General features: G+C 40.7%; 1 protein-coding gene across 1 annotated transcript in view; it reads right to left on the bottom strand.

The window, feature by feature from the left end:
• The window catches only part of STAB2 (stabilin 2), a 116,976-nt gene extending 104,781 nt beyond the window's left edge, over positions 1 to 12,195 (bottom strand). The window contains exons 1-4 of the mRNA XM_034403404.3: positions 12,150 to 12,195; positions 11,849 to 12,059; positions 9,929 to 10,062; positions 4,193 to 4,308 (exon numbers count right to left, since the gene is read on the bottom strand). Coding sequence (XP_034259295.2) covers positions 4,193 to 4,308; positions 9,929 to 10,062; positions 11,849 to 11,929 — 331 coding nt within the window. The 5' untranslated portion in view covers positions 11,930 to 12,059; positions 12,150 to 12,195. The remainder of the gene's footprint in view (positions 1 to 4,192; positions 4,309 to 9,928; positions 10,063 to 11,848; positions 12,060 to 12,149) is intronic.
• Positions 12,196 to 23,630: the final 11,435 nt, after the last annotated feature.

The following is a 23,630-nucleotide window of genomic DNA, read 5'->3' as shown; positions in this document are numbered from 1 at the left end:
AATTGTAATTTTGAAAGCAAATTCTGTAGAGCAGTGGTTCCCAATGTGAGGCCTACACCTCACAGGGGGTGGGGGCAATTTGATTTTTAATGGGGGAAATTGGAACTTTGTTTAAACCAAATTAATGGTCTTTTAGGCTTCCTCCGTGTGAGTAGGAGTCACTTTTTGAATAGTAAGAATTATAAATCACAGGGGTGGGGGCATCAGGATTTTAGATATGCTTAGGTGGGGCATGGCCAAAAAAAGATTGGGAACCACTGCTGTAGAGGAACAGTGCTTGCTAGTTAACCATATCACTAGCTTGGCTAAATTCTTTTTAACTTGCCATCTATCACGGCAGGATTATTTTAGCAAGGTGTAACCTTAGATTAAGGGACAACTAGCTCTTGTTCTTTAGTCTACAAAAGCCATTATGATTTGACTGTTGTTTAATCCCATAATCCCATCTCATCCAACCCTGAGAGTTGATCCATATTTTGGAGCTGATCCCTAGTCTCTATCTAGATGATTTTATCTAAACATGCATAAAGTAATGAAACAATTTAAAATCATAATCTGACATGGTATGTTATTCTCTCAAAATCAACTATAAATTTGTATTCAGAATTAAATCCCATTGAGGCTGATCAGCATGTATACTGTATATATGCTTAAAATATAAATTATATAGCTTTAAGATTATAGTCTAACCAATAGGGATTTGAATTCAGAGATTAGGACCTGAAATTTAAAAACTCGTGTAATGCCTTTCTTAGTTTCTTTCAGACTTAGTGCAAAATGTACAATTCCTGTGCTGAAATTTAAGCAATTTTAAGGGCAAACCAAAATAAAAACTTAGTTGACAAAGAAAATATTTAATTACAGGCTTGGATTTGAAATTAAAGCAAAGGAAAGACATTTTTAATCCTCTGTAGGATCTGATTTTAGAAAATACAAGAAGTTCCTACAGAAATGACTCTTATTTATAGTATAATATCTTAATAGGTTGTTGATGGTGTGGCCTATATTGGTTAAAGAATGATTGTCCCTCAGATGTACAGTAGATCTAAACTAAACTGTTTAAGTCATTGAAGGTGAAAACCAAGACTTTAAACTGTACTCAGAAATAAATAAAAGAGGAACTGTTTGAAAAGTTACCAGGGCTAATGACACAAAAGCTGCTAAAAGAGCAAGATCAACTAATACAGAGGTGTCAAACTTGATTTCATTGAGGGCTGAATCAGGGTTGTGTTGGACCTCTGGGAGCTGGGGTGGGCGTGGTCAGGATGGGCATGGCCAGCTTGACATCACTTGTATTGAGTGTGCCAATGGTGGCCTGAGTTCTCTGCCAGCAAAAACGGGCTCCTGAGCTTTGTTTTCAGCTGTGACAACCTCCTGCAACCCTCTGCCAGCAAAAACAGAATTTGGGAGGGCTGCATGCAGCCCTCCCGAGCTCTGGTTTCACTGGAAGAAGCACTGCAGGCCAGTCCTTCACTTTTTCCTGGGCAGCACCCCATGGGCTGTATCCGACCTGCGGGCCTTGAGTTTAACACCCCTGAAGTAATAGGATTGAACCCTTCTTAGTTCTTTGAGTACTAATTTGAACTAATCTGATTCAACCAAATGATCGAGCATCTTTCTGTCTGAAAATCAAATTTAAATTGCAACTGGAATAATGAAATCAAATAATTGGGAAAAAAAGTTGGTTTTCTAAGAACTGCTGACAGTTTTTTTTCCATTTCCCTGTTGTCTCTTGTTTGGAAGCTGCACCAGAAGCAATTCTTTATCAGTTTATATTTTTGTGTTAATACCCCATTGTTCTACAATTGTTTCTTGGAAAACAAAGGATTTCCTTTTTTTCTTTGTGTTTCACAGAATGCAAGACTTTTCTCTGTAATGGTAAGAACAGAAGCCTATGCATGCTGATGTAAGGGTGAAAAAAGGAATCCTACATATAATTAATTCCACTGAAAGCAGCAACATTTGCTTCCAAGTAGCCCATGAATGCAGGGTAGAAGCGCTGAACAATGAACAAGAGGGATTAATATAAAATATAAATCTTTGGAAAGTTTCTTTTTGTTACTTTTTTTTTCTTTTGATTCACTCAAAGGCAACTTGTGGTCTTTACTTGCACAAAATTCCTAATCCATCTTTTTATAATCACTTAACCTAAACCTTATTGCTAAAACCTAACATCATAGTTTTCAGTATTGTAAGACAGAAAATGCATGGAAAAGGTGATGTAATTTCTACGCCTGGCATATAACATTAAAAAAGGGGGCTTCTCCTCCAAATCTCAGGTAAAAACATTTTTTATCTGCACTAACATGTATAATGGTGGAATATCATCCTTTCTATAGAACCGTGAGTTTTTCTTAAAAACAGTAAGCATGGACTTAAGGCTTTGCTATGTTGCTGAGCTCTTCAATATAGTCAGACATCCAAAATATTTCTCTTCACACAGAGAAATGCAAAGTTGGCTTCTAAGTATATTGCATAATCCTCATTGTAAAGTAATGAGTTGCAGTTTTTAAAACTCTGGGAATGTTAGGCGCAAACAACCAGACCCACCCTTGTAGAATTCAAACTAACTACTTTATTGTCCTATACTTATTTTACAGGAATCTCCTCAGAGATTCAGCTATCAACTGGGATAAGGCTCAAAGGCATTTGGGGGGGAGATTCATTATGTAATCATATAATGAATCCAGACTAATTCCCTGCTTAAGCCCACCTCCTGACTGGGACAGTTGGTCTCCAACAGGGAATTCTATCTTTTTTTTCACTTACCATGGTATAATTCAGGAGTCTCCAAACTTAGCAAGTGTAAGACTTGTGGACTTCAATTCCCAGAATTCTCCAGCCAGCATGGGATATTCTGAGAGTTGAAGTCCACATTAAAGTTGCCAAGTTTGGGGACCCCTGTATAACCATTACTTTATGAATAAAATACCAGAAGTACTGGTGTCAAACTGGTGTTTGACTGTAGGTATAAATGTATTGCAAAGAACTCCATTTTTTTAAAAAAATCCTAATTTAAATTAATGAATTAGGAGCCTCAGGATGTTCAAACAGAGCTGTTAGGTTAGGGTTAAGAATATTGCTAGTGTTAGAAACCTTTTAGGAACATTATAACCTAAAATATCATGTAGTTGCTCCCCTCTGGTCTTCAGCCAACTTAATAATTTTGGACTGAGGATGGCCTCATATTTCTATACTCTAACCATCCCTAAGTATAGAAGAGTCTTCTCCCTTGCTCGTTTTAACGTCTTGCCTTCAGCATTGCTGGACGGTCGATTCAAGAGGCTTCCGAGGGGCGAGCGGCTATGTCCCTGTGGTAGAGCGGAGGTTGAGACTGTGGAGCATGTCCTTTTACACTGCCCCATGTACAACGTAGCCAGGACTAATTTGATGTCTCTCTTAGAGACAGATTTCTGTGGGCCCAATGATAGTGATTTGGCCTTGTATTGTCTAGGGGATGGCTCCTCATACACTACCTCTCAGGTCTCAAAATTTTTTCTAAGAGCCGTAACCATTAGAGGAGAGCGCTGTGGTCCCTCTCAGCCGGGGCTTCCGGTGGCCGGCTGTTCGTGATGTTCTTTTCCCTATGTTTTTCTGTAGCTATGCTTGCATTTTGGTCTGTGACCGTAAATAAATTTATAAAAAAAAAATATCATGTAGTTCATGAATATTCTGACCTACAGTTTCCCAAGATTTTACCACAACGGACTGCTCAACTCTCATAGGAAAGATCTACCTCCTCCTGTTAAAAAGTATTCTTTGCAAAATATTTTCAGATAAATCATGAATGTCTCTGTTAACCAGGGGTGAAATCCAGCAGGTTCTGACAGGTTCTGGAGAACTGGTAGCGGAAAGTTTGAATAATTCAGAGAACTGGCAAATACCAGAGTGGGGTGGGAATGGAGATTTTGCAATATCCTTCCCCCAGGAATGGGGAGGGAATGGGGATTTTGCAGTAACCTTCCCCTGGAGTGGGGTGGGAATGGAGATTTTGCAATATCCTTCCCCTGCCACGCCCACCAAGCCACACCATGCCGACCAAGCCATGCCCACAGAACTGGTGGTAAAAAAAATTGAATTTCACCACTGCTGTTAACTAATGCATAAAGCACCAAAAGATAAAACACAGGAACTGATTTATGAAAGCAAGAAAAAAAACATTATAAGATATCACAAGGATGAATATTTTTACCTAGACAGTCTTGTCCCCAGTATCCTGAGCAACATTGTGGCTGCTGCAACGTTCGCATACAGGTATGCTGACAACCATTGAAAGAAAGAGATAAAGAGCTGATTTCATACTGGTATCTATAGGACAAAGATGTAGACTTTTGTTAAGGTTCTTGATTTCCACTTCGGGAATATTTTCTTTTAATGGAAAAGCAATAGTATGGATAATATCTCCTGTATATAAAGAATGAATTTTGTCAAAAGAAGTGTACAAGAGCATGCTTGTGCCCACTTCATTACATACAAGTGACAATTTGACTATGTCAGGACAAACATAGAAATTGAATGCAGTGAAATTGGGTTATTTAAGAAGTGTGTGTGGTAAAAGAAGAGATGAATATCCATCCAATGTCTACGGGAAAAAAATATGGTCTCTCAGCAGAAGAGACGAGGGACCTGGCTTGTGACATTTTAAAGTAAGTAAACAATAAGCTTGGACTGTACGTAATAACATTACACTCAGAGAAATAGCTGAAACTTCAAATATGCTTCCTTCCTATTGCACAAGTGGCTGAATTGATGTTTACTTCAGCTTACTGTGGTAGAGATAAGAGCATTTTTCTTCCTTTTCTTTTTCCTTTTCCTTTTCTTCTCTTTACGTTTAGTTTGTATTATGGCAAAGAGAAAGCCAGCACAGAGGAAAGGATTAAATTAGAATTATTCTCCCTGATGTTCTGTTATTTTCTTTGCAGAGCTCTCTCTTTCTCTCTGTCTTAAAATTATATTCTTTTCCCCCTCCAGGAGCATAAGGTAGTTTACACTGGGGGAGTCTCTATTTTACCCCCATAACAACCTTGTGAGATTAGCTAGGCTAAAAGAATGGGTGAAGGTTGAATGGTTGTGCATCTCTCCAGTCCTAATCTTTAACTATTCCACCCCACCGGTATTCTCAATGTTTTAAACATATAATTTCTATTAAAAAATTTAATTTCAATAGTAAAAAAAAATAAAAATGAAACAGAAGTAAATAAAAAAGGAAGAAAATTTTAAAAAGAAAAGAAAGAATATAATGAATTAAAAAATATGAAGAAGTATAAGTATAATTTTATTTCTATACCGCCCTTCTCCCGAAGGACTCAGGGCAGTGTACAGCCTATTTAAAAACACAAGATAAACATCAATTAAAAATTTAAAATTATTAAATAAATTCGGCTCAATTTAAAACCCCAGAAATTTAAAATACTCCAATTTAAAATTATTATGTTGATAGCCCGGCCTGGCGGAACAACAGGGTCTTCAATGCACAGGGAAATACCCGGAGGTCAGAGATCTTACGTATTTCCGGGGGCAGTTCATTCCACAGGGCTGGGGCTCCCACAGAGAAGGCCCTCCCCCTGGGTGTCGCCAGCCAACATAACTTGGCTGATGGCACCCTGAGGAGACCCTCTCTGTGGGAGCGAACTGGCCGGTGGGAGGCTATTGGTGGCAGAAGTCGGTCTCGAAGGTACCCGGGTCCTATGCCATGGAGCGCTTTAAAGGTGGTGACCAACACCTTGAATCACACCCGGAAGACCACTGGGAGCCAGTGCAGCTCGCGCAGGAGGGGTGTCACATGGGCCCAACGAGTTGCACCCATTACCACCCGCACGGCCGCATTCTGGACCAGTTGGAGCCTCCGAGTGCTCTTCAAGGGGAGCCCCATGTAGAGAGCATTACAATAGTCCAGCCGGGAGGTGACAAGGGTGTGAGTGACCATGCGCAAGGCGTCCCAGTCCAGAAAGGGCTGCAACTGGTGAATCAGGCGAACCTGATAAAAGGCCCCCCTGGCCACGGCCGTCATATGCTCTTCTAAAGACAGCCATGCATCCAGGAGGACACCCAGATTGCGAGCCCTCTCTGTGGGGGGCAAAGATTTACCCCCAATAGTCAGCGATGGCACCTGCTGACTATATTGGGACGCCGGAAGCCACAGCCACTCGGTCTTGGAAGGGTTGAGTCTGAACCTGTTCCTCCCCATCCAGACCCGCACGGCCTCCAGGCAGCGATACATCACATCAAGGGCATCGTTGGGGTGGTCTGGGGTGGAGATGTACAGCTGAGTATCATCAGCTGACACTTCACCCAGCGGCTTCACATAAATGTTGAACAGAAGGGGTGAGAGGACCGACCCTTGCGGCACTCCCCATGCGAGGTGCCTCGAGGTCGACCTCTGCCCCCCTGCCAACACAAACTGCAAGTGGTCAGAGAGGAAGGAGGAGAACCACTGCAACCGCTGCAGCATGATACCATAGTCGATGGTATCAAAAACTGCTGAGAGATCTAATAGGACTAGGACAGAGGAGCAACCCCTGTCCCGAGCCCTCCAGAAATCATCCACCAACGCGACCAATGCCGTTTCTGTGCTGTACCCCTGCCTGAAGCCCGACTGGCACGGGTCCAGATAGATAGCTTCATCCAGGTGTCGGGGAAGCTGTCGTGCCACCACGCTCTCAACAACCTTCACCACAAAACGAAGGTTGGAGACCAGGCTAATTCAGCTGGGTCCAGGGAAGGCTTCTTGAGGAGGGGCCTCACTACCTCCTCTTTCAAGGTGGCAGGAAAGGCACCCCCACTCAGAGAAGCACTTATAATTCCCTGGAGCCAGCCTCGTGTAACCTCCCGGGAGGCCAGTACCAACCAGGAGGGACACGGGTCCAATAAACCTGTGGAGGCACTAATCTTACCCAGAACCCTGTCCACATTCTCGGGAGCCACAGGATCAAACTCCTCCCAGATAATATTCTCAAGACCTACCCTTGTCTCCTCCCCTGGACTCATCCAATCGGAGTCCAAGCCATCCCGAATCCGAGTGACTTTATCATGCAGGAATTGCACAAAATCCTCAGCACGACCCTGCAAGGGATCTTCCCACACTCCCCCCCCGAAGAAGGGAGTGGGTCACCCTAAACAGGGTGGCTGGGCGGTTCTCTGCAGATGCGATAAGAGCAGAAAAATAGTTAGATTTCGCCGCTTTTATCGCCACTAGGTAGGTCTTGATATAAGATCTCACCTGTGTCCGGTCGGAATCGGATTGACTAGTCCTCTAGGCGTCATTTCTGACACTTCATCTCTCTCAGCTCCTCAGAGAACCAAGGAGCCAATTGAGATCAGCATCGGGTCAGAGGCCTCAAAGGCACGACGCGATCCAAAGCTCCGGCGGCCACACTCTCCCAGGCGGCCACCAGCTCTTCAGTCAAGTCGTGTGTCAGAGTCTCAGGAAATGGCCCAAGCTCCGTCAGGAACCTTTTGGGATCCATCAGGCGCCTGGGACGGAACCATCTGGTTGGTTCCGTCTCCCTGCAGCGAGGCGAAGTGGTAGGAAAGTCCAAGTGAAGGAGCGAATGATCTGTCCATGACAAGGGTTTAATATCTAGGTCCCCTCTACCAAGATCATTCAGCCACTGACCAGAGACAAAAATCAAGTCCAGAGTGTGTCCCCCTATGTGAGTGGGGCCTTGAACTAACTGGGTCAGGTCCATGGCCATCATGGAAGCCATGAACTCCCGAGCCACCTCTGACGCCTCACCCGCAGATGGAAGGTTGAAATCCCCCATGACAATAAGTCTGGGTGTATCAACCGCCACCCCGGCAATGACGTCGAGTAGCTCGGGCAGGGTCGCTGCCACGTGGCAGGGAGCCAGGTACGTAGTCAGCAAACCCATCTGCACCCCACGGCCCCACTGCACAAAAAGGGACTCACATCTGACTATCTGAGGAACAGTGGTCTCCCTCGGACAAAGACTTTCCCTAATAATCACCACCCCTCCCCCACCCCTCCCCTGGGCCCTTGGCTGATGAAATGCACGGAAACCTGGTGGGCACATTTCAATGAGGGGGACCCCCCCTCTTGGCCCAGCCAGGTCTCTGTAATACCTGCCAGGTCCGCACCCCCCTCCAAAATAAGATCACAAATGAGGGGGGCTTTATTAACAAGCAACCAACAACACAACATCAGCCGCGGACCCTGGGCCCGAGACTCTGCACAACCCAGGCCACAAGTCGTGCATTGGGGGTCGGAGTGCGCAATTGCTCGTAAACAGCATGTGCGCACCCCCGACATGGCCCCCTGCGCCCGTCATACTTGCCCCTCCCACTCATTATTTCAATTACATTGCCCTTCCTGTCGCCCCCCTTTTCTCCGGATAAATTTCCTTTCCCAACCCCTCTGCTGCAGCCAATCAACCTATCACCCTGCTCAGTAGCTATCTGGACCCCCCAGGTCCACTTTTACAACCCCCTCCCTTCCTCCCAGGTCCCCTTAAAATTTTCATTAAAAATTTAAATAAAAAACCCCTCAACCCCCTCTTCGCTGCATGCCAGAAGAAGTGACTTCCAACTTTCATCACACGTATAAATAAATTTAATAACTCTTCACCTCCTATAAGATTACAAACCGGTATCTCTTCATCTCATTTACCACCCATTATCTATAAGCAAATCCATAGAACATCAACTTTTCAATCCTGATGTCAGCAAAAAGTTTATTAAAGGTTGACAGAACTTTGCAAAAAAAAAAGAAAAAAAAAGAAAAGAAAAAAGAATCTTACTTGAACCTCCATTTATTTTTAAGTGTTTTAATCTTTAATTCAACCAAATAGTGTAGGATTTGATTTCTCTTCAATCCTTCTTGGTTTCTTTCACACTTACACATGTAGTGTAACATTAAAAGAAATGTAACATTAAAAGAAATTAAAAGGTAAATAGTTCCAAACTCGATTACAGAAAATATGACTTCAGTAACAGAGTGGTCAATGCCTGAAATGCACTACCTGACTCTGTAGTTTCTTCCCCAAACCCCTAAAACTTTAACCTTAAACTGTCTACTGCTGACCTCACCCCATTCCTAAGAGGTCTGTAAGGGGCGTGCATAAGTGCACCAGTGTGCCTACCGTCCCTGTCCTAATATTCCTTTTTACTTACTCTTTTCATGTATTCAAATTATGTTTATACTTTTACCTGTTATCTTATATATGCTTGACAAATAAACTTATGATTATGATTATAAATCTCAGAGTAGTAGAATCTTTGTTGCTTCACTTATTAGCACAGATATCTAGATCCAATCCACTATCTTTTGAGTTTAACCCTTCCCTACAATGGGATAGCGAACTAATTATAAGCTAGTATATCAGACTTCTTTATGGGATTTTCCCAAGGACTATTTTCAGTTAATGAACACGACTGATGTTTTCAGTTGTAGCTTGGTCCCTCAATTAGCATCAATAAACCATTACCCAGATCTTGATGCTGATTACTTCCACAGCCTACCCAAATTTTCAGTTCTTCATTTTCTTTCAAATAACTTGGAAGTACTTTGCTATGAGCACCAGAACAGTGCAACTGTTTAGGGCTCGACAGCAACGTATTGTTTGAAAAGGCTCTCACCCCACTTCTGCTCACAGTTGTAAGTGGGGTAGGATTCAACTTTCTGAGTTTAGGAGGCTTAGAAATATGGGGGTTCCTGAATGCCCAGAGGAATTCTTTGTGCATCTATAGAAGAAATGTCCAGATACATCCTACCATCTTCACCTCCACACACCATATGCTTCAGATAAAAACATGAAGATAGAAATATAGGATCTGCAGGTTTGTGTATATATTCAGTATGTGTGTAACTGTAAAAAACAGAGCTTAACCTGACCCCCACCCCCCAAATAGCCCTTTAAGTAATTAACTTTCAGAGTAGAAAACATCTATCAGTGATTAACATAAGTATTACCTGCAGCCACCTTTCCCAGAGCCTTTGGTAATTTTGCTATAACCTTCAGGACACTGGATTTTATAATTAACAGAACAAGCTCCACATTTAGTTTTTGTGGTAAACACTGTATCCTCATCACATCTCTGTCGTTCCTTAAAGGGCAGTAAGAAAGAGAGAGAGAGAGAGAGAGAGAAATTAATGAAACAGTTTTTGATAGAGCATAACCAGAGGTGGGTTTCAGCAGGTTCTGACCAGTTCTGGAGAACCCGTAGCGGAAATTTTGAGTAGTTCGGAGAACCGGTAAATGCCACCTCTGACTGGCCCTGCTCCCATCTATTCTCTGCCTCCTGAGTCTTAGCTGAAATGGGGATTTTGCAGTAACCTTCCCCTGGAGTGAAGTGGGAATGGAGATTTTACAGTATCCTTCCCCTGCAACACCTACTAAGCCACACCCACTAAGCCATGCCATGCCCAACAAGCCACACCTACAGAACCGGTAGTAAAAATTTTTTGAAACCCACCACTGAGCATAACTGTGCTTTTAATAGCAGTTTGGCTCTATTTCATTTTATAGATGACATCAAGGATGACAAGAAATACTGAATAAAAAAAATAGTAGAGCAGCAACAGTCTACAACATTGCTCCATTATGGGATGGAGTAAAGAAGGCTCTCATAAAGTCAGAAAAGAAGGGTCCATATATGCATTTTCTGGGGAAAACTGTTCCAGAAAGGTTGAAATACTTCAAAAAAGATCCTGTCTGCATTCTTTTTAACCCGTTCTACTCTGATGCTGAGTACGATAATAGCCTAAAGAAACACACAAATGAAGTAACTTCAAATTAGCTAGGGTTTAAAGTTTAATAATACCATATCGCATTGATCCAAGAAATAGAGTCACAGATCATACAAGTGGCCTTGGTCCTTAAATCAAGTTCTCATTTGTGTTTTGCATAAACTGAAATTTTCTTTTTTAAATTTTTTTTAATCTTTTTATTTTTATCTTATACATCCAACAAACATTAAATCTATAGCGGTCTACATCACAACGTGAGAAGGAAATAAACTTGTCCCATTACATATATAGGGTAGCATAAACTGAAATTTTCATAGAGTCTTCAAGGTCGGTCTCAACAATAGGGCATTATGGCAATTTAGTTTGAGCGTAACCATAGAACGTGCCACTGAAAATGATTATATTTTTTAAGTAGGGGAGACTATTTTTCCTGACAAGATTACCTGCAGAAGTTATTTCCTTTCTTTGAGCCACACTTAAATGGGGCAACATTTTTGTTGTATGACAACATCCTTCCTTGAATCATAGAACTAAAAAAGGCCACTTAGGTCTTCAGACAGAACCTCTTGCTGAGAAACAGGTTTCGTCAGGAGACAGAAAATAATTTTTATCTGTTTCTGATTTTTTCCTGTAATTTTTCAATTAGTTTTTTTTATTGTTTAATTTGGCATAGGTATAAAATCAGGATATAATTTCGGGGATTAAATAAATAAATAAATATTTGCTTAAGAAAGGGAATAGCTTTTTGCATTGAATTATTTTTTTTTTCTCAGATAAAAGTCCTCCAAATCTCACTAGGAGAAATTTCTTGACCATCAAACTTCTGCGAAGACATCATAAACCAGTCTCATCCAACTTGATTTACAGCCCAACCTTTGCATCTTTATTTGAACTAAATTCTGTTTAAGAATACTTATTCCCAAGGAATAATTAAATTTTAAATTAACTAAACTATATTAGCAAAATGGTAATATAAATACTGATTTAAATAATTTATGATGTATCAGCCAGATATTCCAATCCTGAACTATTGAATCATGCTCAAAATTCACCCCAAAGTCCTTGCTGTATGACTACTTGGGGTAGAACGTGTGAATTTACACATAAGCTTCTGCCATCACCATAATATAAAATACTTCTTACCTGCTGAGTACTTTCCACAAGACTGATGGCATTTGTCATCACAAATGATAGAAGTATTGCAAGTGGCAATTGCTTTCTCATGATGAAGAAGAAATGGCTGTCAATGGACTCTAACAATGCATTAATAGATCATTCCAAGATGCCGTTTTGCTCAGTTCTTCCACATCAGCAGATAGTGTCATTCAAACCACACATTCCTTTTCTTCTTCTCCTGCAGTGAGCAAAGAATAGAGACCACATGAAACCTGATATTGGACAGGAAAAGCTACCCCAAAGGCATGGGATTATGGAAAATGCTTACGGCAAGCCCAGTTAACACTTCCTACTGGTAACACTCCACTGGTATCCTGCCTTATTTCACTCTATCAACTCTCACCCACCAACTTCCCCCTCCCCAGTTTCTGCTGTTGTTGACAGCAAAGTTTCAAGGACAGATGACTAAGTGTCATTGACAGAAGATAACATTTCGGACACTAGTTTGGGAAAGTAGCTGTGACACAAAGTCTCACCCACAAATCTGTCTTAAATGGAAGTCAGTCAGAAAACCATTTGCCCTTGGTTGAAGCTCTAAATACCTGATGAGAAAATTTCCAGAGGTGGGAGAAATGTATTTATGTTTTGGTTAAACGTAGACAGTATTTGTTCAGTGATTCATCTTTATTGATTGGTTTTTAAAGCTTGAACCAACATCTGATTTGTAGAGTAATAATTGCATATCTGATCTTATAAATCTCTTGTTTCTTTAAAAGTAAATCTCATTGTATTAAGTAGACATTGTATTAAGTAGCCAGAACCACATATTATCTGGTTCCATCCCTTAAACTAAAGTGTGATTTGCTTCACTCTGACTTCATTAACACAGCTGTAGCAGTTTATAAATCATACTTATTGGTTTAGTTGATGTGACTACTGCCAATTGTGGCTATTCAATAAAAAGACATGATTTAGTGTAAGGTACAAACTGAGGTCCTGGTTGCTTATGCTACTTGCTGGAAAATAAATTAGTAGATTTGAAGATAGTTTATTGTAAAAAAAAATTCAGTCAGACTGAAATAGGTTCAGAGAAATACAATAGGAATCATGAGTAGAGTATTCAGTAAAGGAAATGTTATTAAGTTAGGTGGAAATACCTGAAAATATTCAGCCTTGAAAAGAGGAGACTTAGGGAGTGATGTACCTGAAAGGATGTCACACAAGATGGAATCCATGAGCAGCATATAAAATGTTGGATTTACATTGCAGGAAAGTACATTAGGTTCCAATTGTCCTAGCAATAAAATAAATTATGCAGTGGAATGAATTATCTAGAAAAATGTTGGTGGACTCCCCTTCTACTGGATTATGGTCAAGCAGAGACTTTCTGGGTGTAGTGGGAAAACTAAGGGAGAATCATCAAATAAGAAATATTCCTGTTTATTTGATAAAGCATAAATCTGCCTGTTCGATTCCAATAGTGACATGAGAAAAAAAAATTCTGTCTGCCTGTTCTGGTGTCAGTTAAACTTCTGAGAAACCTGGAGGTGTTTTATGTCTATTCTAACTTCTGTGCAATAGTGTAACAGTATGTGGGAATGACTCTGGGAGGCAGGGGAACAGCTAGGGCAATGGCAGGATAAGAGGCACCTTAGTCTATAGCAAGAATGGGGTGTGTGTGGTAAATGTCTCAGAAGAGACCCTTCTCGGTTTTTTGGGCTGTAAAGGTGACAGAACAAAACTCAACAGCACTTTTTCATGCCACTATTGATAAAAATAGGATCGCCAACATGATCGCCAATGTCCCATGACGGATATGGCACAAGAAGAAGAAAAGTGACAGGGGACTTTGTTAATGTAATTTTAAAATAAAGTACAGCTAATACTTCTGAATGTTCTTCTTGTCTGGATTACTGTAATTTGCAAGACTGACAGGTAATTTATGTCCTTCAGAAGGTTGCATCAATTCTGAAAGGTTTCTTTGATGGCCCAAATCTCCTTGTTAAATCTATCTCTTGGCTGGTAACAGCTGCTAAGAAATAATGTCCAGGGAGGAAGTTCCAGAAAGCTCTGGAATAGATTATAAAAATGCAGTCCCCAAAACGGAATTAGAAGCATAGCAAAAAGGTGAATAAGATCAGAAGGTTGGATGATGAATTACGAAGTGAGTGTGGGTAGGTTTGAGTTGAAAGTCTTTTTAAAGAAACCGCACCCCGTTCTTATGACTACGGCAATCCAAGGCGCTGCAAAGTTAGCAATTAATTTACAGTAAAAATTGGCAAAGCCCAATGCTGTATATACCTTATTGTGTCGGGAGGTTTCCTTCCCAAGACAAAATAGATAGCACCTTAGCTGGATCCTTCCAAATTCTATCAGAGGAAATACAGTTGGCCAAGAATAAGATATAATCATGGGTGTGATGGCAAGGGATGGTAGAATTGGTGTTTCTCCCTTTCCAAGCATGTTTGCACTCTGCACAGTTGAGACAGTTGAAAGGCAAAGATATGAGTGGTATGGATTTGAGATATTACAGGCTGTGAGTTTTGCAATAATGAAGTTCGTATAGTCTCAATGAATCAGTGGAAGGTGAATCTGTACTTAATTAACTACAGGGTTATCAAAAAGAGAGACTAAAAAGCTCTGATACCTATCTTGTGATAGGCAGTGGTGTTCATGGTTGGCAGTTGCTTAATTCATCAAATCCTTGAAAGTAAATTTCAGGTACATGCCACATAATGTGTCTAATTGTCCGCAGCTTTCTGGAGATGTTTTATGTCCATTCTAACTTTTCAGCTTTCTCAATCCTTAGACCACTTACGAATCCTACCCAGACTCACCTACACAATGGTGAACAGAGAGGTAAAGGTCACCTTAAATGAGGAAGGAAGTGAATTTGCTTGGATTCCAGTTGTATTTTTTTTGGGCAAAGAAATGGAAACATGGTGTTGGATACCTGCAAATGTTGGCAAATGCCATTGTTTGAAAAAGTGTTTGTCGTCTTCCATACTGTATGAACTGTGCATATCTTTGCCCCCAAATGTTGGCAGAGCTTCATGAGCAAACAAGTAACACCAACATTCATAAACAAAATCATCCAATATTCAATTTGCTCCTCGTTCGATCAATTCTATTAAAATGATAAGTAGGGCCATTTCTGTGAGCACTTCATTAAGCAACCAGTGAAGAATATGTTTTCACACACACACAAAATAGCTTTATATTTCCTGATTATTTGTACAAAGCTTAGGAGCTTAGGAACTGATGTTATACATAGCTTGTTTTTCTTGTACCCCTGTTCTTGTTACAGAGCTCACACTACTTTGGGGTCACCGTAATTTATTTCCTCTTATCCTGTGTTAACCAGGATATCTCTCAGAGGGGCTAGAAACCAGGCATTTCCCTTTCCTGTGCAATGGTCAAGATGAAACCAAACAAAAAATATTCTTTGACCATCACAACTGAATAGGATTGCCAGGTGTCCACTATTTGAGCAGACAGTCCACTTTTTTCACATTATGTTCACTATTTTTTTTCACAAAATAGTGGACATTTTTTTTATTCAAAAGCTTTATGATGAAATGGTACGTAATCTAAAGCTGTACAGTGTAAGAGAATAAGGATAGGAGAATCGCTTTTTGTCTTTTTTTTCATAAGTTAGAATGAGACAAAGATCGAATGCTCATTGCAATAATCACATTTTACACAACAGCACAAAAAATGCACTAAAGCAGTTATCTTTTGATATCGAAAATGTAGTGCTGAAGGTTTTTGTCGAATTTTCGAATTCTGCGAAGAAACGAGAAGAGTTGAAATCATTTTTTGAGTTTTGCGAGTCAGAATTCCATGAAGTTTTGTGCCATGTTCCAACACGTTGGTTAAGTTTGTTTAAAGTGGTCGAAAGACTTCTTTTAAACTGGATACCTCTAAAATCGTATTTTATTTCTCTTGGATCTGATGAGTGCCATAAGGTTATCTGGAACCTTATTTCGGATCAGGAAAATGAACTCGCAAAGGACGATGAACCAACAATTTCAGAATTGTATTTATATTTCATGCACTTCTTCATGTCAATAATGCAAGACACTCTACTGAAACTGGAAAGCAAGAAAATTCTTGCATGTGATCTTCACATTATCATGTGTAAGCTGCGTGATTCTTTGCAAAAAAAATACGATGAGCAGTTTTTTGGAATGAAAGTTTTATTTGCCTTACGTAAAAAACATTTGCCTGAGAATGCCGTGCAAAGGTTCAAGAAAGAAGCCATCAACGTGTATCAAAGAGCCATTGCGTACCTAGAAAAGTGGTATAATTTCACCGATTCTGTATATGAGATGATAAGTTGTTTCAATCTAATTGATCGCAATAATCCTCCAACTTTAGAAGAAATGACGAACATCTGGTTATTATCACCATGGCAAGAAGAACTTCCACCCAACACTCTCTTCGATGAAATTTCTGCCTTAGAAGTTTATGTTCATCTGCAGGGCGATTCATCTGCTGTGTCTGATATTGAAGCCAGCATTTTTGCAGAAGAAAGATCTTGCCACTATAATGAATGTGCTGCTGGCCATTTTTGACTGATACAGAAGCCTGGGATCCATCATAATACAGACTAATTTCTCTTAGGAAAACCAATCAACTCCTCCATCTCCTTTGCTTCTCATGAAAAGGAAAAGGGTGGATACAATCAGCGCAATGGTGAAAAGATTCTGATGACCATCCATTCCTAACTCCTGACATTATGCGGAAACTACTGCGGGCCCAAAATTTGATATCTAGATGATTTGTCAATGTTATCTGCATGCCAGAAAAATTAAATATCAATTATGAAAAGAAATGCCTTTGTACTTTTAATTATTTTAATGATGTACTTTATTCCCTTTCTCCGTTTTTTTCTCTTTGCTAAAGATACTGCTGTGAATGCTCTGAGAGAGTCAATATTTGAATATGGGCCTAAATATGGTCGCCCACAAAATAAACCCAGTTTAATAAAGTGTATGATGGCACTATGCAATAATCTTTTTATTTGCATAAACCCAGGTAAGTTTCTACAAAGCCACTTCGATGAGTGGCAAAACTTAGTTATTAAAGATTACCTTGAACAAGTCTGTATTGGAAAGGAAAAAAAAATCCCTATGAACAATTTGTACATCTCAGGAAAGGAGAATAGAGAATAATGGAGTGCTGCGTTGGAGGTGGTTACGGTTGCCAGGTCTGCTTCCAAAAAATAGCGGACAAGCCGGGGGGGGGGGATTAAGTAGTAAAAAAATAAAAAAAATTTTACAATTAAATTATATATTTTCTTACAAACATTTTAACACGTATTAAAATAATCACTTCAAAACTTTACTTAAAATTCAAAATATCAAATATAATAATATGTAATATACATATATTTTACATATAATAATATGTAAAATATTAAATTACATTTTACTTTGCTGTCGTGTGTATTTTTTATTTGACTGCGCAGCTTTGATCAATTCTTTGTGTTTAATAATTCTTTAATTTCAGTACAACTTTGAGAAATATTAAAAAATATACAAAGTTCACTTCGAACTGATGGTACAAGCAGTCAGTTACGTTCGCCAGTCCACAAATTTCCCATGACGCTGAAAATTCATTCAACATTTGCATTTGATACTGGAATTGATGCACAATACTGGAACAGTTTCAATAAACTCGGAGCTGGCTCTTTCTTGAAAAAGTACGTCCACTTATCAAGGAATGAATCACCCTGCAGATGAACATAAACTTCTCCTAAGGCAGAAATTTCATCGAAGAGAGTGTTGGGTGGAAATTCTTCTCGCCATGGTGATAATAACCAGATGTTCGTCATTTCTTCTAAAGTTGGAGGATTATTGCGATCAATTAGATTGAAACAATTTAGCGTCTCATATACTGAATCGGTGAAATTATACCACTTTTCTAGGTACGCAATGGTTCTTTGATACACGTTGATGACTTCTTTCTTGAACCTTTGCACGGCATTCTCAGGCAAATGTTTTTTACGTAAGGCAAATAAAACTTTCATTCCAAAAAACTGCTCATCGTATTTTTTTTGCAAAGAATCACGCAGCTTACACATGATAATGTGAAGATCACATGCAAGAATTTTCTTGCTTTCCAGCTTCAGTAGAGTGTCTTGCATTATTGACATGAAGAAGTGCATGAAATATAAATATAATTCTGAAATTGTAGGTTCATCGTCCCTTGCGAGTTCATTTTCCTGATCTGAAATAAGATCCCAGATAACCTTATGGCACTCATCAGATCCAAGAGAAATAAAATACGATTTTAGAGGTATCCAGTTTAAAAGAAGTCTTTTGACCGCTTTAAACAAACTTAACCAACATGTTGGAACATGGCGCAAAACTTCATGGAATTCTGACTCGCAAAACTCAAAAAATGATTTCAACTCTTCTCGTTTCTTTGCAGAATTCGAAAATTCGGCAAAAGCCTTCAGCACTACATTTTCGATATCAAAAGATAACTGCTTTAGTGCATTTTTTGTGCTGTTGTGTAAAATGTGATTATTGCAATGAGCATTCGATCTTTGTCTCATTCTAACTTATGAAAAAAAAGACAAAAAGCGATTCTCCTATCCTTATTCTCTTACACTGTACAGCTTTAGATTACGTACCATTTCATCATAAAGCTTTTGAATAAAAAAAATGTCCACTATTTTGTGAAAAAAAAAATAGTGAACATAATGTGAAAAAAGTGGACTTTTTCAAATAGCGGACACCTGGCAACCCTAGCAAGGTGGCTGGAGTTAAGTCAGAAGGGAGTAAGTCAGAAAGGAAACAGAAGGAAAGGAAAGGAAATTGGAACGCATCTACCTTCCTAAATTATATCTTTGTCAATCAGCAGAACATAACAGAAAGATAGTAGGGCAATTATGGTATTTTGTGCTGAAGCAAACTGGAAAAAGTACCATTCCGTGATACTGGAAACATGCCTAGGGGTTTGTTACATTTCCTATAGTTCCCCTCTCCAAATCTTTGCAAAAAAAGATTTTTTAAAGAAGGTTAAAAAAAAAAAAGAAGTCAAGCAGAGCTAGAGCCATTTTAATCACAAGTTGCAGCTTCTCGGAGAAGCAGAGCCTGATTGGAGTTATATAATTCCATACACTAGTATCATGCATTATGAAAGTTAACTTTGATATATTTGTGTGTTTGTGTCAGTGGTGGTTGCTACCGGTTTACCCCAGATCAGGTGAACCAGTAGCGGTGGCAGCGGGAGGCTCCACTCACCTGCCTTGACGTCTCTGCGCAAGCGCAGAAGCGTTGAACGCGTGCATGAGCGTGCACACACCCACGAGCAAACCTGTAGCAACGGGATTTGAATCCCACTACTGCTTTGTGTGTGTGTGTGTGTGAGAGAGAGAGAGAGAGAGAGAAAGAGAGAATGAATGGGGGCAGAATGAATGAATTCTGAGAAGCCCATTGGAAGTCATAGGGTGGGGCTGCAGATGGTATGCTGAGGAATGTTCGGGTGTCTGCTGGAGCCCTCAGCTTTTCATCAGCATTAATGAGGAAGAAAGCAAAGGCATCTGACTGGGTTGAGAATGCACTCATGGGGCACCCAGCTGATGGTGGCACATGCTGTCAGTCAAGGGGTGGTCTTATCCACAGATTAGATCTTTTCAGCCGCCTCTGTGGCATGCTCGCCCCTCCCTTTTTTTCTTTTTAAAAGGCTCTCTCAGCTGGTGAAATTGCAGACAAAAGGCAGCTCGATTCAAAGCAATAATGCAGAAGGCATTGCCAAGGAAGGACATTCAGAGGAGCTGGATCAGTCAGGCAAGCACGGCTGAGACAATGAAGAAGACCACCGGCTGCAGTGCAGAGATCTCAAGGGGAGTCTGGTGGTTAGGCTCTGAGGTCCCCATTCTGTTCCTCTGGCCTAAAGTCAGGAGAGAAAGGGGTCTTATTCACACGTGCACTCCTACACACAAAGCACAAATGAGCGTTTCCCATCCCCTACCCATGATCTGTGATTGTATGAAATAATTTTAGCTGGTGTGGTATTTCCAGATGGGGTGTTTTGTTTTGTTTTATTGTGCAGACACCATACCCTCATTCTGTAGAGTTTCTCAGCATTAACAACTTGGATGGATGAACTTCAGCTCCCAGAATCCCCCAGCCTCTGGAGAGTTGAAGTCCTCACATCTTAAAATTGCCTGGGTTCAGAAACACTGCTGTTGAAGCTGAAATGTCACCACCAACTGTATCTAGACTTTGTACTGTATGCTTTCCCACAGCTTTAAAAGAAAAATTCTTTTTTTTTCCTTCACCTGATAAGCAGGGAATGTTGAAACAGCTCATTAATATACTTTGACTGTGGTGTTAGAAGGTCTTCCTGTGGAAGCATCCTTACTTATTTACACAGGGAAGGAAGGGGCCTGTCAGCAGCTTTTTCACTCTTGGGAGCTGCAATTCATCTTCTTGGCTGTTCACTGAACTACAACATGGAAAATCTGTGGTCGTGTTCCTAAATGCAGATTGAAAATGCCAAAATAAGTAAAAAGAAACTCAGAAAGAATATCACTGTCATCAGGGGTGGGTTCTACTTACCTTTACTACCGGTTCGCAATGGGAGCGCACTCGCAGAAGCTCCTGCGCATGCGCAGATCATCCATTATGACGTTGCTTTTACTACTGCTTTTACTACCGGTTCGCAAGAACTGGACAGAACTGGGAGTAACCCACCATTGACTGTCATCCATTAACAGCAGAAGCCTCCTTAGCAGCAGTTCCACACCCACCATCAAGGGGGACATTTTGCACACTCACTCCTCTTCTAGAATTCTCCTCAATGGCTATGCTGGCTGTGGAATCCTGGGATTTGAAGTCCACATGCCTGGACATTGCTAAAGTTAGGAAGCACTGCCTCAGTATTATTCCTGTGGTATAACAAAGGGAGTTAGTTTGGTGCAGCAGTTAAGGCATCAGGCTAGAAACCAGGAGACTCTGAGTTCAAGTTACGTTTCAGGAACAAGTCCAGCTGTATAACCTTGGGCCACTTTCACACAGCCCTAGGAAGGAAGCAATAGTAAACCACTTCTGAAAATCTTGTTAAGAAAACTCAAGGACTTGCCTAGGAGAATTGAATAGAAGAAAAAACAAAAACAAATAAGAGTTTTATTATCGAAGAAGCCCTTGGTTCTGGGATTGGGTTTTTTTTTTTTTTTGGTGTGGGGAAGGGGATACTCCTAGGAGCCTTCATGTACTCATTTCTCTCCCTGTGGATTCTGCTGTCAGGATAGGGATTCATTTGCTGTGTTCAGTAAACTGAACTAGAAATTAGCCACATGGTAACTGTTGGAGCCCATTGGGAAAAGTTTATGGTTTACTGTGTCACTTAAGTCCATAAAATTGGATTAAATTAATTGTGATTGAAGCATGCTGTGCAAATACAGCTGGTGTTGGAAATTGGACAACTGGAGCTGAAGAGCAATATATATCTCCAGATGGAATTTTTCCTGGAGTTGAATTCTATGGTTTGGTATCCTAGCAGTCACTTAGCCAAGCTTGCAGATGCTCCATACCTTGATAACCTCCACTCATCTCATTCTGACATTTTCCTCTGCTTTTCTCTTCCTATCTGGGGCACCTCAAGCAACATTTTCTTCCACCGTGCCCCTGTTTCTCCTGTCCCCATCCTGCCTCTCAGCGCTGTCCTGATGCTCTTAGCAGAATGTGTCAGGGTGTGCAAATATCCAGACTGAAAACTAAAACTGTGACAGATAAAATAAGATGTATTAGTTTTAGTACTGATCAGACAACATACAATTTACTTAGAAGTGTGGATTTGGAAGCCTTTTTGGCATGAATGTTTGGAATGATGTCTAATGTTTAATTATGTATTCTCACCACACCTTTCCAAATTAGGTTAAAAGAATCAGAATACAGCTGGAAGGGACCTTGGAGGTTTTCTAGTCCAGCTCCCTGCTCAAGCAGGAGATCCTATACCAATAATGGCTAACCATTTTGTTGTTGCATGCTGAAAGTGCGTGCACCCACACCAATAATGCAATAAGTGTGCGACCTCCCCCGCTCACCCCGCCCCGCTGCACATGTGTATGTGACCCACCCCCGTGCCCCATTTTGGGCCCAGTAGGCCTCCCTGCAGCCTCCTGGGAGCAAAAACAGGCCATGGGGGGGCTGCACCGCACCCCCATGTCCCGTTTTGAGCCTAGTAGGCCTCCCTGCACTTATAATCCATAATGCAACCCGCACATGCGTGTGCAACCCCCCATGCTTCCCCTGCGCTTGCGTGTACATCTCCCGCATGCGTCCCACGCACCCGCGGCAGAAACCCCAAAACCAGCTGGCCGGCAGGAAGCGCATGCGCATGCACGGTGGAACTGAGCTGGGCTGACGGTTTGCATGCCCACAGAGAGGGCTCTGCATGCCACCTGTGGCACGCATGCCATAGGTTCGCCATCATGGTCCTATACCATTTCAGACAAGTGACTGTCCACATTTACAGCTGATGTTTCTCATGATAGGGTTGTATTGTTTTAGTTTGGGAATCATAGTGTTCTGCCCCAACACATAGGTGATTGATTTTAACTGTTGTTCTAATCCTTGTATACTGCCCAGATTCACTCTTATGAGATGAGTGACCATATCATCCTAACATTCAATCCATCTACCCATCCATCTACCCTGGCTGTGTGTGTGCGTGTGCGTGCATACACACAATACTTCCCCTGTATTTTTTCCTCTTTCCTGTTTGCATGTCAGCCCACCCTGGCTTTAGCTGCAAAAGATAGGAAGGCAGCATGGCCTTCCTTCCTGCCTCTATGATCCAGCAGAGGAGATTATTCAGAGGAAGAAGCACTGCAAGTCACACACTCACCGATTCCTTCTTTGCAGACTAAATATTTATCTTTTGTAGTTTTAATGCTTTTAGTGCTATGAGATGGGTGGCAAATAAACCTAATAAACAAACGAACTGTATTGTACATACTGCCTCTACACAGACACACATATTCAACAAAAGGTCAGGTGTTCATTTCAATAAATGCTGCTTTTCTAAAAATGAAAGTGAGATGTATTCGATGGTTTCTCTTTTTGGAAACACAAATGCTTGAAAAATACCTTGTACTTATTTCTTAATGGTATAAATCTCGAGAAATAAAGGAATAAGTGGGACCATATTGTAGAGCTAAGCTATAGAGATATTTTTCAGGAAAGACTAACCTTAGCCTCACAGAACTGCAGGATCTGATGTCATAGCCCACCTACCCCTTGACCCCCTGGCAGACCCTCTGCATTTAATTTTTTGAGGGTGCCAGTAATAGCTGGGTAAGTGGAGTCAAACAGCCTTGCCTTTAGTCTCCGATTTATTTCAGGAAGATCACTTAAAATTAGGGTTGCCAGGTGTCCACTATTTGAGCAGACAGTCCACTATTTTCACATTATGTTCACTATTTTTTTTCACAAAATAGTGGACATTTTTTTTATTCAAAAGCTTTACTCAGCAGATAATGCATCGGTCAATTATGGAGTGAACAAATCTGTTTACCCAAAATTATTGCTGGAAAATGACAATATTGTAGCTGCTCATTGCAATAATCACATTTTACACAACAGCGCAAAAAATGCATTAAAGCAGTTATCTTTTGATATCGAAAATGTAGTGCTGAAGGTTTTTGCCAAATTTTCGAATTCTGCGAAGAAACGAGAAGAGTTGAAATCATTTTTTGAGTTTTGCGAGTCAGAATTCCATGAAGTTTTGCGCCATGTTCCAACACGTTGATTAAGTTTGTTTAAAGCGGTCGAAAGACTTCTTTTAAACT

This window comes from Pantherophis guttatus, chromosome 7 (assembly GCF_059756535.1).
Source record: "Pantherophis guttatus breed Tessera chromosome 7, ASM5975653v1, whole genome shotgun sequence".
Classification (NCBI taxonomy): Eukaryota; Metazoa; Chordata; class Lepidosauria; order Squamata; family Colubridae; genus Pantherophis; species Pantherophis guttatus.
This window is presented reverse-complemented; position numbering and strand designations above follow the sequence as displayed.